Here is an 18,880-nt window from a genome sequence, read left to right on the forward strand (position 1 = left end):
AGAGAGCAAAGAGAAAAGAAAACAAAACATGAATTGAGATGCGGTGCATCTTAGGACCAGTCCCTTGAACTTTCAAGACCAGTGTAAGGGAGATGTCAGCACTGAGATACTGGGCTGGGGAAATCTGGGACCCTGAAAACAAGGGGAACTGCTTGGTTCCAGAGTAGGAGCACCAAATGATGTTCGTAATGAAAGCAGTTGAGTGTAGTTTTATTTAAGTGCTCAATCTCAAATACTAACAAACAAGGTATAAGTGCAATGTTTTAGAAACAAAAGGACCCAGTTATGATAATTTTGTGATGTAAAAAGAGAGGCTGACATGTGACAGTGAGTGATGGAAACTCAGGTGGAGCAGGAACAGAGAGATAAGAAAAGCAAGCAACCAGCCACTTCATTTCTCTTCCATACAGCAAAAGCAGTTGGAGCCAGGAGAAGAGGAGCAGCTTCAGAAGAGTGATGCACATCAGGGGCGTGAGATGTGGTGGGACCAAGAGTGCAGGGTGGGACTTCAGTTTCTGTAGCTCTTCCGGCTGGAGGATGAGGTGGTGGTGTACTTGATGGTGGAAGTGCTGCCTCCGGAGGAGCTGAAGCCACCGCCCATGCCTCTGCCGCTGCCGGAACTGAAGCCGCCTCCCAGGCTGTGGCCACTACCATAGGAGTAGCCACTGCCTCCGCCCATGCTCAAGCCGCTGCTGCCACCACTGCCACTGCCATAGCCTCCAGAGACGGTGGACTGCACCACAGCTGCAGAGGGGCAGGGACAAGGGCATAAGACACGGCAGTCCATTCTCCAGCCTGACCCAGTCCCAAGGGCACAAGGGCGAGGAGGTGGAGGGAACAAAGGTACTTACAGATGTTGACTTGTCCAACGCCTTCTCCATTCAGCCTAGGAGGGAGGAAACACAGGGAGGGTGAGACCTCAGAGACAACTACTGAACACACAGGGGGCTTGGTTGTAAGCAGAGACCTGGGGGACTGGTCTTGAAGGTGTTACAGAGAGTAGTGATTGTGATGATGGTGGCATTCAGCTGTGTTGCTCATTAGCAAGACCCGGTGGAGCTGTCTCCAGATAATTGGGGAGTGCCAGGGAGGTACCCACCTGCACTCCTCGCCCTCCAGCAGCTTCCTGTAGGTGGCGATTTCTACATCCAGGGCCAGCTTGACATTCATCAGCTCCTGGTACTCCTTCAGCAGCCTGGCCATGTCCTGCTTGGCCTTCTGCAGGGCGTCTTCCAGATCGACCAACTTATTCTTGGCATCCTTGAGTGCCATCTCTCCACGCTGCTCCGCGTCAGCAATGGCAGACTGCAGGTTGGCACACTAGAGGGGGAAGAATGGCAGGATGAACTGACAGTGTGGCTCTCAAAGGATACTGACTATGGTTTCTTCCTCAGTGAGACAGATCATTGAGAAGGACCTCTGAATCTTGCAGTCTTCTTCCATTATATTAGCATTTTTGCTAGGTGAAAAAATTGGATGGAAGCTAAGTCCCTATGTAATAAATACTTTACTTGAAGATGTGACTGATAATCAATAGAAAACCTACATTGAAACTATAGAAGCAGATTTGGAAGAAATGAACCCACTCCACTTAATGAGTATTATTTTCAAAGCTAAACCAGGGAATTCTTTATTATTTCATATAATGAAGTTTTGTATGTGATAATAAGAAATATATTAATATAATATTGCATATTAATTCCATATTAAATATTGCACCCACAATGATATTAATACTTTCCATAGCTCAGTTTTGAGACCTAACTTTATCCATGCTGAAATGTTTCTCAAACCTATTCTTTATTCTTTTATTCATGTTAAGTTAGAAAATATTTGCATAATATTTCTCAACATTTATTTGGTGTTCACAAGCCAATCATTCTCCATAATATGATTTATTATCCATGCCTCTAAACGGTACTATTGTCACTTTCATCCATTGGTATTTGACACTCAAGACTTTGTACTGTGATTAGGTTTGGGATCAAATATGATAACTGTGGGCACTAGGAAGGGAAAACACTGCATTTCCTCTTTCCCTAAAGCTCCCTCAGTGTCATGACTTTCCACAATTAAGGAGGAAGACCACTGGGGATCTAGTAAGAAGGCAAGGCTTGTATCCCCCACGGTCCCGCACCAGACCTGTTTCTTGACGTGGTCGATCTCAGATCGGAGCCTCTGGATCATGCGGTTGATCTCGGCAATCTCCTGCTTGGTGTTGCGCAGGTCATCACCATGTCTGCCAGCTGACCTCTGAAGCTCTTCATACTGCCATTCAGAGAGAGAGAGAGAGAGAGAGAGAGAAGAGGACATGTGTGAGCTTTTCATGTCAAGTGTGGCCCTCACACGGAATCAGGCATCTCATAAGCATCAGCCTAATGCACTACCTACAAGAGAGTTTTAAAACAAGCTGAGCTTTTAAGGTCACAGACCTGCCTGTTAGGCGCCCAGAAACTGCCTTTGGAATGACAGTGTTCCACACTGCACCTGAGAACCAGCTTAGGGTAGACAAAGGCAAAGAACTTTATTCATATCCATTTAGTTTTCCTCCTGCTTTGGGGATGACATAATAGTCTTGGACTGTTCTAGAAACAAGAGTTGCCCTGGAGTAGCATGCCTATCCTGTGAGAGGATTCCTGCTCCATAGCAGTAGATTTCATCAGCTAAATATGTCACCTTTCTGGTATCCAGAGAAGGGTCAGATATTCCTTAGCAGCCGCCAGCTGCCCACTCACCTTAGACTGGTACCAGGACTCAGCCTCAGCACGGCTTCTCTGGGCGATCTCCTCATATTGGGCCTTGACCTCAGCGATGATGCTGTCCAGATTCAGGAAGCGGTTGTTGTCCATGGACAGGACCACAGATGTGTCTGAGATGTGAGTCTGCATCTGGGAAAGTTCCTGCAACCAAAGATGGTCAGGTCAATATTCCCTGAACTTACACTTGAGAGGGCTGAGGGTATCCCTGAAAGCCCACAAAACAACTTCTTCACCCTTAAGAAGCCCACAGGAAAAAGAAGATGGTGACGGGAAAACTTACAGCCTCATAGAAAGCTCTCAGGAAGTTAATCTCATCCATGAGATTGTCCACTTTGGCTTGAAGCTCCACCTTGTTCATGTAGGCAGTGTCCACATCCTGAGGAAGAAACCAGAAACCTGCAGTCAGCTGAGCCTCCTTCCAGCATAGCTGCCTTGAACTCTCCCAGCTTATTCTCTGGGATGTGGGCAGGGACCCAGATCCCTTTCTGGGCAAGGAAAAACAGTCCCTTTAATTTCTCATCATTTGACACTTAATTTCTCATCATTTGACTCACTTTCTTGAGGGTCACGAATTCATTCTCTGCTGCGGTACGCTTGTTGATTTCATCCTCATATCTGGAATTGGAAAGAGATGAACCTTTATTGAGACAAGGCTGAGTACAGGAGAGGCAGCCATACAATGACCATCCACAAACTAACTATTCCCACTTTGAGCTTTCATGCCAATAAGTAGACTAAATCATGTTTTTCTCTGTGGACCTAAAGGGCTTCCAATTTTATTCTTCACATAGTCTCTTAGGTCCCTTTTGTTTTTTAGGCTGGTTAGGGGTTAATTGTGTTTTTCATTTCCATGCCCATATTTTGCTCAGGATTGAAGGCCACCTCAAACGTGTTTGTGTGTGTGTGTGTGTGTGTGTGTGTGTGTGTGTGTTTGCGTGCTGCTGGAAATGGTGCCTCTTTTTCGTATTGAACTCACTTGTTCTTGAAGTCCTCTACCATGTCCTGCATGCCCCTGAGCTCAGAGTCCAGGCGGCCTCTCTCGCCAAGGATGCTGTCCAGCTGTCTCCTGAGGTTGTTGATGTACTGCTCGAACATGGGCTCCAGGTTCTGCCTCACGGTCCTGGTGCCCTGCTCCTGGAGCAGAGCCCACTTGGTGTCCAGAACCTTGTTCTGCTGTTCCAGGAAGCGCACCTGGAGGAAGACAAGTGGTCATTTGTCAGACAGAGGAAGGAGAAAGAGACGAGTATTCAGGTCCTCACACTGTCTGCCCAAGTCTGGCTGCTGGTTATAATAGAACTTGCAAAAGTTCCTTGTGCCTGGAATCTGCTCCACAGCCTTTCCACATGCAACCCATCTCTTTATAAAAATCTGCTCTTTGCACTTGTGACGTTTGTCAGCTCTAAAGTCACGGAACCTCTCAGCATCTTCCATCTCCTTTTTTTTTTTTGAAGAGGCCAACTGGAGGTGGGGTGGTGGGAAGGAGACTGGGAAAACTGGTGATGGGAATTATACACTGGTGGAGGGATGGGTGTCAGAACATTCAGTATGACTGAAACTCCATCGTGAACAGCTTTGGGACTGTGTATCTCGCAGCAGTTCAATCTTAAAGTTTGTATTGAATTATACTTGCTTAAAAAGATGTGAGTGGAGAGAAAGAGAAGAAATTCACGTTCCAGAGATAATGCTGACTTCCCCAGAGTGGAAAAAGCTATCAGCAAGTAGACATTTAGACAGCCAGCAAGATACATGCTCTAGAGGAAACAAGGGCTTGGAGAGCAAGCCTTTTCTCATCTTTTTGAAAAGCTCAACCACACGACTTGTTTGGTAGATTCTTTCTTAATATATCCCCCAACTCTTTCGGTTAGGACCTAGTTTGGCAAAACATGTACTTAGAAATTCACGATTGTGCTCCATTGCAACCTAGGATGGGTGCTTATCTAAGTTCCCCTTGAAATGATGCTCCTTCGATGGCCATGCTCTATCTACCAATATAACATGCTGGCCACCTTGTCAATGTTTCTAGTCCTACCAGAATATCCTTTTTTTCTCAAGTTTTGTTCATTCTGCCCCTTGCCCAGAACAGTTTTTTATCGCATTTTCCTGTATTCTTGTATTCTTGGAAGCTAGAGACAACACATTCTGACTGACTTGTCACTTCTGTTTCCTTTCTTAGGGCATTGAGAGACTGAACCTGTTTCCTGGGCAGAAAGGGGGAGTATAAAGAGACGGGGCCACCTGGTGCCATCCATCCTTCCTGCCTGTGTCTTCACGGATGCCACCCACTTCCCTTGGGTCGGCGTCCCCTTGTCTTCTGAGTATCCCTTGCGGGGCTCGGGTCCTCGGGGTGGTCGTGGGGTCCCTGAAAGCGCCCCGGGGAGAGCAGGTGCAGTGGCTTTACCTTGTCAATGAAGGAGGCGAACTTGTTGTTGAGGGTCTTGATCTGCTCGCGTTCCTCCGTGCGCACGCGCTGGATGGAGGGGTCGATTTGCAGGTTCAGAGGGGTGAGCAGGTTCTGGTTGACGGTGACCTCTTGGATGCCTCCCGGGGGGCACACGGGGAAGCCCGAGCCCCCGTAGCCGCCGCCGAGCCCGAAGCCACTGCCAGCGGCACCGCCAAAGCCAAATCCGCTGCCCAGGCCTCCTCCAAAGCCGAAGCTGCCCCCAGCTCTGCTGCCGTATCCTCCGCCGATGGCACAGCTGCCCCCTCCGATGGATATCCTCTTGGAGCCCCCCAGGCCGTAGAGGCTGCGGCTGCCAAAGCCGGCCCCTGAGCACGCTCCGCCGAGCCCCCCGCTGCCCCTGGAGCGGGACACGGACACGCTGCTGAAGCCGGAGCGGGAGCCCCCGGGCACCCGGGCCGAGCCGGCGCTGAAGCCGCGGTGGCTGCTGCTTTGGGTCCTCATCGTGGATCTGCTGGACATGCTGCCTGGAGCGCGAGTGCTGGAGGGTGGATGGAGAGAGGCTGTGGGTAGCAGAGGAGCAGTGTGGAGGGGAGCTGCCGCGGGCTCCTTATATGCGGTGGCCGGGCCGGGCTCGCCCGGGAGGTGAGCTTGCAGGTGGGGAGGGGCTGGGCTCTAGCAAAGGTGAGATCACATTGGGATTAGCCGAAAGTTATGAAATCGGAAGATTGCGTTTAGGCTTTCTTTAGTCAGGGAAAATTTCTCCTGCCTTCCAGCTCTGATGCGCTCTCAGCACAATGAGGCTATTCTCCATTCACTGAGCTCGGGGTTAGTCACCGTCTCTGACAAAGGTTCTGCATGCCCTGCTCCATCAGGACTTACTAATTGCCCTCAGCACGCACGGTCCACTCGGCTGAGATACGGGAGATCAAAGGCGATCTGTTAAGGTGTCTTAAACGAACGATTATCATTCTTTCCCAGTGAGGAAGATAATTGGTACTTATTTTCCCCTTTTATGGATAATTTCACGCTGCTGGAGAAGGAGAAAAGCATCCTGTTTCCTTCATATCTGGATCCTGGACTTGTAAAAATTATCGCATGAACGGGCTTTCCCCCCTACTTCCCCACCAAATACACTATCAACATTAAATTGTTTGAAGGCACATCCCAGAGACCCTGGAATTTCTTGAACATATTATTCGCTTTCTATATCTAAAGAAAAGACTTTTGCAATCGAATTGGTAGTTTTGTATTTTAAAGTTGATATAGTTGCTGACATCAACAAGTGTTTATTAGATCTTTGAAATATCCTGTATGCTTTATTTTTTTTATCTAATATTTTTGGCTGTCAAGTCAGAATCCAAATAAACACTATGCATGCTGTATTTGAATGATATATCTTTTAAGTTATAAGTTTTTTAAATCATCAAATTCCTTTTTACTTGAAAAAATACATATACAAACATATGTATATATGTTGTTGTTGTTGTTAAAGAAACTTGGTTATGGGGCTGGAGAGATAGTGCAGAGAGCAGGGTGCTAGCTTTACAGGTGGTTGACTGGAGTTCAATTCCTGGCATCCCACATGGTTCCCCAAGCCCTGTCAGGACTGAACCCTGAGTGCAGAGTTATGAATAAGCCCTGAGCACTGTTGGGTGTGGCCATCCAACCCCCTCCCAAAAGAAACCAGTTTATTTGTGTGTGAAGCTTTTCCCCATTGTATTTTCATCACTTCATGCTTGTGTGTCACTGAATGGGCCACTGTGTCCTTATTATAGTCTGTAAGGGACAGTTAAAACAAGAAGCCTAATGAAATGTATCCCTCGTGTAGATGTCATAGAATACCTATGCGTACTTCGAATATTGTCACTTACACACCCTATGTATTTTAATTTTTAATTAATACACATTGAAGGGGCTGGAGCGATAGCACAGCAGTAGGGCGTTTGCCTTGTGCGTAGCCAGCCCGGCAGAGCCGGGTTCGATTCCTCTGCCCCTCTCGGAGAGCCTGGCAAGCTACCGAGAGTATCTCGTCTGCATGGCAAAGGCTGGCACTCTACCTGTGATATATTCGATATGCCAAGCACAGTAACAACAAATCTCAAAAATGGAGACATTACTGGGCCCGCTCAAGCAAGTTGATGAACAATGGGAGGACAGTGACAGTGGACACATTGAAGGAACAAAATAGAAATAGAAGTTTATTCTCCAGGCATCCAATTTCTACATATGAAGGGTAAGTGTGTATATCCTTGTAGCAATATTAAACTTCCGTACTTTTCCTGGGGCATGCCTGTGCGTGTGTGCATTAGGGGAAGGGAAAAATGAAAGGGGGAAGGAGAGAGAGAAGGTGAGAGGGGGGTGAAGGATAATCAGAGGGAAAGAGTTGGGGAAGTGTATATGTGAAGAGTAAGTATAGTACTGGGAAAACTCTCTGAATACATAAATTGCAAATATGTAAGGTGTGTTTGCATTTATCTTACATGTAAAATATACGCAGAGAATATACAACAAATATTTATTTATTATGCTTCTATGTATGTACATAAAATGTTATACATGTACATAGCAGCACATTCATTGTACACTTTTGTTGCTTCTCCTTTGGTCTCCCACATCTCTTTTGTCTGATGTGCTCCTGATGCCCTCTTGATGCTCAAGGTGGGTATTTTGGAAGTGCCTGCCCTCCCCATGCTCACCAGCATGTCCCTATGTGTATTCCTCAATGGCTTTTCTCTTTGTACAGCTTTCAACTTAGACTTTCCACCGTGGCTTTACCTTACCTCTGTTCCTTTTCTTAGCCATACAAGCTAGTGCTTTGACTCACTCTGCAGCCCCTTTGCTCTCATATGTTATTATGGTGTCTTTTTCACTGAGTTTTGAGTACTACTCAGTTGTGGCTCTTCCCAAACCAACACAGGTGGCTGCAGAGTGGCTTACAATTCAGTTTTTCTGCTTTATTTTTTTCCAGCAATAAAATGCTGCTCTTGGCTTTGACTCTGATTCCTTATTCAAACTCTGTCCTGCAGGTTCTTGAAACTTCATGCCAGATGGGAGTCTGTCTTCAGCTCACACACCCAGTTCTGTTTGTTACAAGTAAGGGATTCTTCAATTTGCTTGCACCTGAGGAAATTTCATTTATGTTGCCTTGGTCTAAATTCCATGAGTCAACAGTGCCTGGCACGTACTAAAATCTCAGTGTTGGCTTTGCTTGGTGTTCCTGATGATTACCACATTTGGTTCAACTGCGTTTGCCTCATGGGGTCATTTCTGAAACTTACAGCTGTGGTATCTCTCTGTTTTCCTATCCGATGTGTTTGTAGCTCTCTGTGAGAATACTTTTTTTATGTTTTCTCCCATTTGGAGATTTTTAAGAACTCTTCCCTTTGGTAATTAAGGGTCGAATTTAGCTTTGTGTTTTGTTCTCCCTGTTGTCTCAGGGTACTTTCTGAGAAGGAAGAAATACTTCCCTTTGCTCCATGAGGTTAAAGAAGCCTGCTGTTCATAAATTTAGTTTAAAAATTATATTACACTAAAAATTTTAATATTAAATATCTTTAAAATTTGAGCCTAAATTAGCACAAGAAAATAGTATTTTATTAAATTAAAAAGTTTAATTAAGCTAAAAGATATATTTTCCTTTTTTTCCCCCTTTTGGGTCGCAGCCCGTGATGCTCAGGGGTTTCTCCTGGCTTTGCACTTAGGGATTACTCCTGGCTCTGCTCAGGGACCATTTGGGATGGTGGGGATGAAACTTGGGTCAGACATGTGAAAGGCAAACACCTTAGCCACTGTACTATCACTCTGGCTCATTTTCCTTTATAATTTATGGAAATGATTTTATTCAGTGTATAGTTATTCTCACGCCTCTTCCTTGGAGTCAGGTTTTAAGTCCTCTGAATGTTTTTGATGGGATGTCAGATTTACCATAACTAGAAATTTAACTCCCAAATATATCTTTGCTATGTTTCTGTGTTTGCTGTTTTGTCCAATCAAAATTTCTATCTTCAAAAATTGCATATAGATCCAATGAGAGAGAAAGAGAGAGAGAGAAAAGAGAGAGAGCAGAATATAAACCTCTGGGTACAAAACACTTAACAATTAAAATTTTCTTCTTAGTGTTTCATCTAATTCCTCTTTTTATATTTAAATCCTTTGTGTCTTTTTGCAGTAGCTTAGAGGAAATGCAGACACTTAGTCATTGCACTTGTATTTGCATGCATGTCCAGTAATGACTTTTTAATCCAGTTGCACAACAGTATAATAGCTGTCATAATCAACAGTCATTTCTTTTCTTTCTACTTCTGTTTTTTATTTTTTGAGGGACTGACAATATCCAGCAATGCTCAGGGTTTTCTCCTGACTGCATTCAGGGATCCCCTTTTGGGTCGCAGCCTGTGATGCTCAGGGATTCGGGGACCATATGTGGTGCTGGGTATCAAACTGATGGGCTGTTTACCCACTATGCTATCTCTTTGGTCCCCAGTTGTTATATACATATGTATAATATTAATTGATAAATTCTCACATTCACTATTTTTGAGGGGTTAAGTACAATTATGATGTGTTGTATGATGGGTCCGGAAAGCGTCCTGGAGTGTGGCGACGGCTGGGTAGTGGAGGTAAGACACTAAATACCCATCTTCCGGAATTGTCGTACCATATTTGATAGGGTTCAAATATGGTAACACCTACAAGGGTGATTAGAGGTTGCCCCAAAAGCCTCTCTCCCTCTCGGAAAGATTGGCAAGCTACCGAGAGTATTCCGCCCGCACGGAAGAGCCTGGCAAGCTATCCGTTGTGTATTCGATATGCCAAAACCAGTAACTACAACTGGTCTCATTCACCTGACCCTGAAGGCTTCACCGACATGGCAGCACTGAGAAGGATGAGAAAGGAGAGGCCGACAAAATCTCATGGCCGAACTAGGCTGCCACAACGAAGGAAGACAAAAATGATCATCTGTACTTTCAATGCACGTACGCTAGCATCAGATACATCCATCGAAGACCTGATGGTACAAGCGCGAATGATCAAGTACGACATCATTAGTCTGACCGAGACAAGAAGGCACGAATCTCACCATGCCGTTTTCAACACTGGAGAAGAATTGTTCCTCGGAACATGCGATAAAAGAGGTGTCGGAGGCGTCGGTGTCCTTGTCAACACAAACTTGGCCAAGAGCATTGATTCATTCGAATGCCAACAACCCGAATCGGACGTTTACATTTGAATAGATGTGGCTCACTGCCTGCAGTTTCTATCTTCGTTGTCTATGCACCAACATCTCATTATGATGAAAGAGAAATCGAGAAGTTCTACATGGAGCTGGAGAAGTTCTATAAAGAAGACCACACCTTCTACAAGATCATCGTGGGTGATTTTAATGCCAAGATAGGACTGAGAAGATCAGCTGAAGAACTTCACATCGGGACCCATGGCCTAGAATGGAACAAACAGGGTGAGAGACTGTCTGAGTTCATCATGTCGACCAAGACCATTCATGGTAACTCACAGTTCCAGAAGACAGAATCTAAACGTTGGACATGGGAGTCTCCCGGTGGAGGATTCCACAACGAAATAGACCACATCATATTCAATCGATGGTTTTGCCTGACCGATGTCGCTGTTGTCCCAAAATTTCTAACGGGATCAGACCACCGTCTCCTTCGTGCAAAATTCTACTTGACAGAGCGGGGAGAAAGGGCTGCAAAGTTCAAAAAGAGAACTCCCAGAACGACCACCAACTGGGAACTCTTTGGCACTATTGCGGCAACTTGGGAAGATGCCATTGTTGACAACATTGATGAGGAATACGATCGACTGGTTGAGCACCTCCATGAATGTGCGAGGAACGTCAAGAGAGAGATAGCCACAAAAAAACGCCTGTCTTCGAAAACTCTTGAGCTAATTCGCCAGCGTTGTTTGGCACATGCCTCAGGCAACCGCAAGCTAACGTCCGAGCTCGCAAAGCAGTGCAGAGATGGAATCAAGGAAGACCTCAAAGAGAGAAGAGCAGAAGTACTGGTAGATGCGGCAGAAGCTGGGAAAAGTATTCGTTACGCCCGCCTGTCCTTCGCCAATTACAAGACCAAGATGACTGCCCTCCGACGTCCTGATGGATCCATCACATCCTTCAGAATGGCAATGGAGAAGATTATCCATGACTTCTACTCAAATCTCTTCAATAGCCATGTCCACTTGCCAACATACCAAATTCCACAGGATGGATATGTCGTTCCCAACGTTCTCCCTTCCGAAATCCGACACACCATTTTGTCGGTAAAGAAACAAACAGCATCCAGCCCAGACAAGGTCAGACCTGAACACCTGAAGAACCTGCCATCAGTACTCATCAATACACTGGCTCGGCTCTTCACTCGCTACCTGTCTGAATGCAAGGTTCCATCCCAATGGAAAACCAGCAGGACCGTACTACTGTTCAAGAAGGGAGACATCCATGACATAGGCAACTATCGCCCGATCTGCCTTTTGTCTGTCATCTACAAGTTGTTCACTCGAGTCATCCTAAATAGGATTGGCAGAACATAGATGAAGGACAACCATGCGAGCAAGCCGGGTTCCGCAAAGGATTCAGCACCATCGACCATATCCACACAATAACCAAACTCATTGAGGTTTCTCGGGAGTTCAAGAAGCCGCTCTGTTTAACGTTCATTGATTTAAAGAAGGCCTTTGATTCTGTTGAGACGGAAGCGGTCATCGAAGCCCTAGCCACCCAGGGCATTCAAGCCCAATACATCAAGATTCTCCGTGAGCTGTATTGCGGATTCACTACCAGGATCTCACCATTCTACAAAGAAGTGATCGTTGATGTAAAGAGAGGGGTTCGGCAGGGTGATACCATTTCACCGAAACTCTTCAGTGCCACCCTCGAGAACATCATGCGACGACTGGAATGGGAAGGAATGGGAGTGAAGATAGATGGTCGGCAATTACACCACCTCCGCTTTGCTGATGACATTGTTTTAATAACACCAAACATCAGCCAAGCAGCACAAATGCTGGCCGACTTTGACCATGAGTGTGGAAAGGTAGGACTAGGTAGGACTAGAAAGGTAGCTGAATCTTACGAAGACAATGTTTATGAGAAACAGCCTCGTTCCTGATGCCCCATTCGCTCTCAACGGAACGACCATCTCTGAATGCAACAGCTATGTGTACTACTAGGTCGAGAAGTCAACATGACAAATGACCTGGCACCCGAGCTGCGCAGGAGGAAGAGAGCGGCTTGGAACGCCTTCAAGAACGTCGAAGAAATAGCTAAGAGGACGAAGAACCTCCGACTCCGGGCATATCTCTTTGATTCCACTGTTCTTCCTGCATTAACATATGCCTCAGAGACCTGGGCCCTACGCAAACAGGATGAGAACGCTATTCAGGTCTCCCAAAGAAGAATAGAAAGAGCTATGCTTGGAATATCACGTTTCACTCAAATGAGAGAAAAAATCCGGAGTTCCGACATCCGTTGACGATCAAGAATCAGGGACGCTGTCTCATTTGCCAAGGTGTCAAAAATCAGATGGACTGGTCACGTAATGAGATTTAAAGATGACCGCTGGACTAGAGCTGTTACTGACTGGATTCCATGGGATGTCAAAAGACCGCGTGGCCGCCCACCTACCAGATGGTCAGACTTCTTCGTGAAGATCATGAACGATTGGTTTGAGGCTCTTCATGTTCCCAGAGCGAACAGATGCCATTGGACTACACTAGCACGTGACAGGGACAAATGGAGACGTTACTGGCGCCCACTCGAGCAAATCGCTGACTAACGGGAAGTTAAGTGATTAAGTGATTAAGAAGTCAACTATATAGTTTTCTCATCTTGCTTTCTGCATTTATTAGCTGGGACTCATCTGTAATGCAGAACTTTTCATCATTTACTCTTCAGGTAACTTAACACATAATCCAAAGAAAAATCAGAATAAATGCTTAATTCTTTTCCTTTTCTTACCAGCATTCCCGGTAATTGATAGGAACCATCACCACACCCAAAGGGACCAGGAAATTTCTGCATGATATAATTATAATTTCACAATTTATTTGATATATTTTTATTCAGTGTAGACATTGATGCTTTTGTCATTTTATTGGTCTCATTTTAGGCCAATGATTTCTCTTCAGATTGATTTATGTGTCCTTTTGACAGGACCCCATTTAAGTTGTTAGTATCCTAGTTTTGTGGGATAAAATGTCTTGGGCTGACCTTGTACTTGCAACAGAGATGACATCATCCCTTTTGCCAACTAGTTCTGGTTCCCTTTCTTGGAAATTGATATTCCTAAACCTGAATTTGCATACTAGGATTGCTCGTTGTTAGTGGGTTGTCTTTGCTTTGAAATTTTATAATGAATGGAACTAGAAAAAAATGCAAAACTGTGATTTAAAAAAAATCAGAATTTGAGGGCCAGGACGTGACTTAAAGGGAAAGAGCACATGCGTGACATGTGCAGACTGTGAGCTTAGTCCCAGCACATTTGCCCGATCCCCAACACTGCTAGGTGTAGGTCCTTTAAAAAATACCAGAAGTCTGTGCTGATTATTTCCAATTCTGTAGAGGTTCTAGGATGATTTTTCTTCTGCATCTATTTTTTCTCATACTGAGAAGTTGCCTTTGAATGACAAAAGCATATTACTTATTTTCTTTTGGTGTAGGGGTGATTGTGGTGAGGGTTTGGGCCACATCCGGCTGTGCTCGGTGATTACTCCTGGTTCTGTGCTCAGGGAATCACTCCTGGTGGGGATGGAGAGACCATTTGTGTTGCTGGCCATTGGCTGCAAGCAAGGAAAGTGCTTTGCCCACTGTACTGTCTCTCCAGAGCCTTGATTTTGTTTATTTTGTATGTACCTATGAGAGATCCAAAATGTCAATATCAATATTACTGTTAAAATAAATTTAATATTTAAATACCATGTATGCTTTTATTATTTCTTTGTGGCCACCTAAATTCTAGAATAAGTCATATGTCTGACTGGGGATATAATATAAATCATGTAGCTAAGTAAACTTTTTCGGGGTTGGAGTGACAGCACAGCAGGTAGGGCGTTTGCTCGCACACAGCCAACCTGGGTTCGAGTTCCAGCATTCCATATGGTACCCTGAGCACCGACAGGAGTAATTCCTGAGAGCAGAGCCAGGAGTAACCCCTGTTCATCTACAGGTGTGATCTAAAAAAAAAGTAAACTTTGTCGGGTTTTATTACCAGAGATTAAAATATGTGAAGCATGTATGTTGTTTATACTAATATATGCTGTGAAACTTGTTTTTTCACTAAAATATATTTTTACATTAGTTTTTTTCTTTATTTTCAACTTTTTAATTGATTGGGATACTTGATCACTTGATATCCTGTTACTCATTGATTTGCTTGAGCAGGGGCCAGTAATGTCTCCATTTGTCCCTGTCTCGTGCTAGTGTAGCCCAATGGCGTCTGCTCACTATAGGAACACGAAGAGCCTCAAACCGTTTGTTCAGGGTCTTGATGAAGAAGTCTGACCATCTCGTAGGTGGGCGGAAATGCATTCTTTTGATGTCCCGTGGACTCTGGTCAGTAACAACTCTAGTCCAGTGGTCATCTTCAAATCGCATTATGAGTCCAGCCCATCTGATTTTCGATGCCTTGGCAAATGAGACAGTGTCCCAGATTCTCAATTGTCGATGGAGGTTGGAACTCTGGATTTCTTCTCTCACTTGAGTGAAGTGTGATATTCCAAGCGTAGCTCTTTCGATTCCTCTTTGGGAGTCCCGAAAAGTGTTCTCATCCTGTTTTCATAGGGCACAGGTCTCTGAGGTGTATGTTAGTGCAGGGAGAATGGTGGAGTTGAAGAGATGTGCCTGGAGCCATAGGTTCTTCGTCCTCTTAGCTATTTCTTTGATACTCTTGAAGGCATTCCACGCTGCTCTCTTCCTCCTGTGCAGCTCAGGTGCCAGGTTGTTCGTCAAGTTGAGTTCTCGACCTAGGTACACATAACAGCTGCATTCAGAGATCTTCATTCCACTGAGGGCAAATGGAACGGCAGGAACTAGTCCGTTTTTCATAAACATTGTCTTCATGAGATTCAGTTGCAGTCCAACCTTTCCACACTCACGGTCAAAATCAGTCAGCATTTGTGCCACTTGGCTAATGTTTGGTGTTATTAGAACGATGTCATCAGCGAAGCGGAGGTGGTGTAGTTGCCGACTATCTATCTTCACTCTCATTCCTTCCCATTCCAGTCATCACATGACGTTCTCAAGAGTGGCACTGAAGAGTTTCAGTGAAATGGTATTGCCCTGCCAAATCCCTCTCACTTCCTAGTAGAATAGTGAGATGCTGGTGGTGAATCTGTAATACAGCTCACAGAGGATCCTGATGTACTGAGTTTGAATGCCCTGTTTGACTGTGACTTCGATGGCAACTTCAGTCTCAATAGAATCAAAGGCCTTCTTTAAATTGATGAACGTTAGAGCGGCATCTTGAACTCTCGAGAAACCTCAATGAGCTTGGTCACCGTGTGGATATGGTCAGTTGTGCTGAATCCTTTTCGGAACCTGGCTTCCTCGCATATTTGTCCTTCATCTAGTGTTCTGCTGATCCTATCCAGGATGACTCGAGTGAATAGCTTGTAGACGATGGACAACAGGCAGATCAGGCAATAGTTGCCAATGTTGTGGATGTCTCCCTTCTTGTACAGTAGAGCGGTCCTGCTGGTTTTCCATTGGGGAAGGAACGTTGCATTCAGACAGGTAGCATGTGAAGAGTCAAGCCAGCGTATTGACGAGTACTGATGGCAGATTCTTCAGGTGTTCAGGTCTGACCTTGTCTGGGCTAGGTGCTGTTTGCTTCTTTATCAACAAAATGACATGTTGGACTTTGGAAGGTAGAATTTTGGGAACGACATATCCATCCTGCAGAATTTGGTATATGGGCAGTTGGACGTGGCTATCGGGGAGATCCAAGTAGAAGTCATAGATAATCTTCTCCATTGCCCTTCTGGAAGATGTGATAGATTCATCAGGATATCGGAGGGCAGTCATCTTGGTCTTGTAGTTGGCGAAGGACAGGCGGGCATTGTGAATACTTTTCCCGGCTTCTGCCTCATTGGCCAGCACTGCTGCTCTTCTCTCTTGAGGTCTTCCTTTATCGCTTCTCAGCACTGCTTTTCGAGTTCAGTCATTAGTTTGTGGTTGCCTGAGGCTCGCGCCAAGCCACATTGGCAAATGAGCTCAAGAGTTTCTGAAGACAGGTGTCTTTTTGTGGCTTTCTCTCTTTTGGCACTCCTCACACAATCATGGAGGAGCTGAAGCAGTCAGTTGTATTCCTCATTGATGTCGTCAACGACGGCATCTTCCCATGTTGCTGCAACAGTGCCAAAGAGTCCCTAGTTGGTGGTCGTTCTGGAAGTTCTCTTCTTAAACTTTGCATCCTTTTCTCCCTGCTCTGTGAAGTAGAATTTTCCTCCAATTTTTGGCAACCCAGGGATAACACCCATAAGCCCCACACTGCCAGTGCCAGATAAATACCTCATTGGCCAACTACCTCCACTACCTCCACTACCCAGATGCCGCTTTCCGGACACTCGGGCCAAGCCTCAGTCATGAGAGAAGCCCCACAGAACCAGGTAAGCGGAACTTTGTGACCTTGGACTCCAGGCTCAACAGGACCAGGAAACAGAGATCCTCTGCCTGCTTCCACCAATCTCCGGTAACCCAGGAATCACACCCAGAAGTCCCCCCCCGCCCTGCCCTGCCTGCTTCCACCAATCTCCGGTGACCCAGGGATCACACCCAGAAATTGGGATACTATAATTTATAATACTGTTAATGATGGTTTCACAATCACGATCATGATCATCCTGTGGTTCGTCGATTGCCTCGAGCAGGTCCCAGTAACGTCTCCTTCGTCCTAGCCCAGAGATTTTAAAAAGTGCAATATTCAAGGCTCTTTCAGGGTTAGGAGAATGAGACCCATCATTGTTACTGGTATTTGGCATATTGGGTACACCACGGGGAGTTTGCCAGACTCTGCCGTGTGGGTAGGTTACATTCAGTAGCCTGCCAGGTTGTCCAAAGTAAGAATGAGATAACAAGATGTCCTTCCGGGAGCACAGCGCCAGGGGGCCAGTTTGTGGGTATGACCCCTGCCTACTGGAAGATGGAGGATCTGGGTGGAGGATGCTCAGCCCCGATCCGAGCAGGTTTGGAGATCTCAGCCCCGGGACCTGCATGTCTTTGTTCCTCTGCCTGTACTTTCATGCGTGCAGAGAGTGGTCTCAGCATGGTTGTGGTTGGTTCTGGAGGTCTTTGGCTGCCGGAGCCCTGGTCGGGGCAGGGAGGGAAACTCAACCCCTCCAAGCGGCCCTGGCGAGGACAGCCAGGCACAGGGGCAGGAGACTCTGCATGGTTTAATGGTTTCACATGTACATAATTAATTAAAGCTTTCAAATAATGTTTAAAGTATTTATTGGGTTTGAAAGTGGAGGGATGGCTCAATGGGCTGGAGCTCATACTTTGCATGCAAGAAGCCTGGATTTGAACTTTGACAACACATGGTCCTCTGAGTACTGCAGAGTGACCGAGCAACTAGCCAGGAGTAGCCCCCGAGTGCTGCTGAGCCCCTGAGCCCCAAACCAAAAATGAATAAATAAAAGATTTTCTGACTATTTACCCATTTGAATCACAGTGAGATATATAGTTACAAATTTGTTCACGATCGGGTTTCAGTCATATAATGTTCCAGCACCCATCCCTTTACCAGTGTACATTTCCCACCACTAATTTTCCACCACCCCAGTTTCCCTCCTACCCCAACTCTTGCCTGCCTGTATGGCAGACAGTTCTATCTCTGTCTCTTTATCTGTCTCTCTGTTCTCTCTGTCTCTGTCTCTTTCTTTTTTGGGGCATTATGGTTTTCAACACAGATACTGAAAGGTTATCATGTATATCTCTTTACCTACTTTAGTGAATATTTATTGAGGACCTATATATGTCAATATGGAATGGCTAAAATTTTCCCTCCACCCTTTGGAGTTTATGTTCCATGGAAGACATAGTCATCAGCTGACAAATACAGGATACATAATATCCTGTATATCAATGGGTTTGCCATAAATCCCATTAGTATGTAGTCTGATAAAGCCAGGTTTACTGACTAAATGAAGGAGACCACAAAAAGTATCTTCAGGTGTGTTGATAAAAAAAGGAATAAGCAGGGTCATCAGGGGACTTGGAGAGGGGAAACCTTTACATAAGATTTAATGAAGACTGACTTTAGTGATTCAAAGCAAAGTCAAACGGTATGCATGAGGGTCAATATCAGGTCTAAAATGCATGATGGGTTCAGAGACCTGAGTCCTCAGAAACTACACAATAAGTAGATGAGTGTCCAGCAGCTTACAGTCCAGAGGACAACTGCTGACTGGGGCTGAGACAATGAAATTAGGAAAGCAACGGAGCCCTAAATTTAGCATGTGGTGGAGAAAGGATTTCCCTGCAGGAGTTGAGGTCAAAGTAGAATAGAGCTGCTGCCAGAGATGGGCACCCCAACCCTTCTCTCATCCCACCCCATCGAATTTGGACCTACTGTCAGCGTCCCTTAAGGCCAAGCTCAGTACTTTAAGGCCAAGTTCAGTAACTAGCTAGCAGGGAGGTCTCGAGCGGTTGCCTCTTGGTTCATGAAACACTGAGAGAAGAGCCACTTACTTTCAATACTTTGTGCCA

The 18,880-nt window shown here is 45.5% G+C and overlaps 1 protein-coding gene across 1 annotated transcript; it reads right to left on the reverse strand.

The window, feature by feature from the left end:
- Window positions 1-508: 508 nt before the first annotated feature.
- Window positions 509-5,679, reverse strand: LOC130029312 (keratin, type II cytoskeletal 6A-like). The gene is made up of 9 exons (XM_056120251.1): window positions 5,158-5,679; window positions 3,736-3,950; window positions 3,314-3,374; window positions 3,040-3,135; window positions 2,736-2,900; window positions 2,143-2,268; window positions 1,100-1,320; window positions 852-886; window positions 509-744 (listed from the first exon to the last, which is right to left on the reverse strand). The coding sequence occupies exons 1-9, from the start codon at window positions 5,677-5,679 to the stop codon at window positions 509-511; spliced, it is 1,677 nt and encodes a 558-aa protein (XP_055976226.1).
- Window positions 5,680-18,880: the final 13,201 nt, after the last annotated feature.

Source organism: Sorex fumeus, unplaced genomic scaffold (genome assembly GCF_029834395.1).
Source record: "Sorex fumeus unplaced genomic scaffold, SorFum_2.1 ptg000042l, whole genome shotgun sequence".
NCBI lineage: Eukaryota > Metazoa > Chordata > Mammalia > Eulipotyphla > Soricidae > Sorex > Sorex fumeus.

Bases quoted from the DNA above. Each gene is read 5' to 3' on its own strand.
- LOC130029312 (XM_056120251.1), bottom strand. From the start codon at position 5,679: ATGTCCAGCAGATCCACGATGAGGACCCAAAGCAGCAGCCACCGCGGC. The intron at 2,269-2,735 runs GTGAGTGGGCAG...TCTGAATGGCAG, and splicing joins AGTCCTGGTACCAGTCTAAG to TATGAAGAGCTTCAGAGGTC. The intron at 1,321-2,142 runs GTCTGGTGCGGG...TTCCCCCTCTAG, and splicing joins TCGACCACGTCAAGAAACAG to TGTGCCAACCTGCAGTCTGC.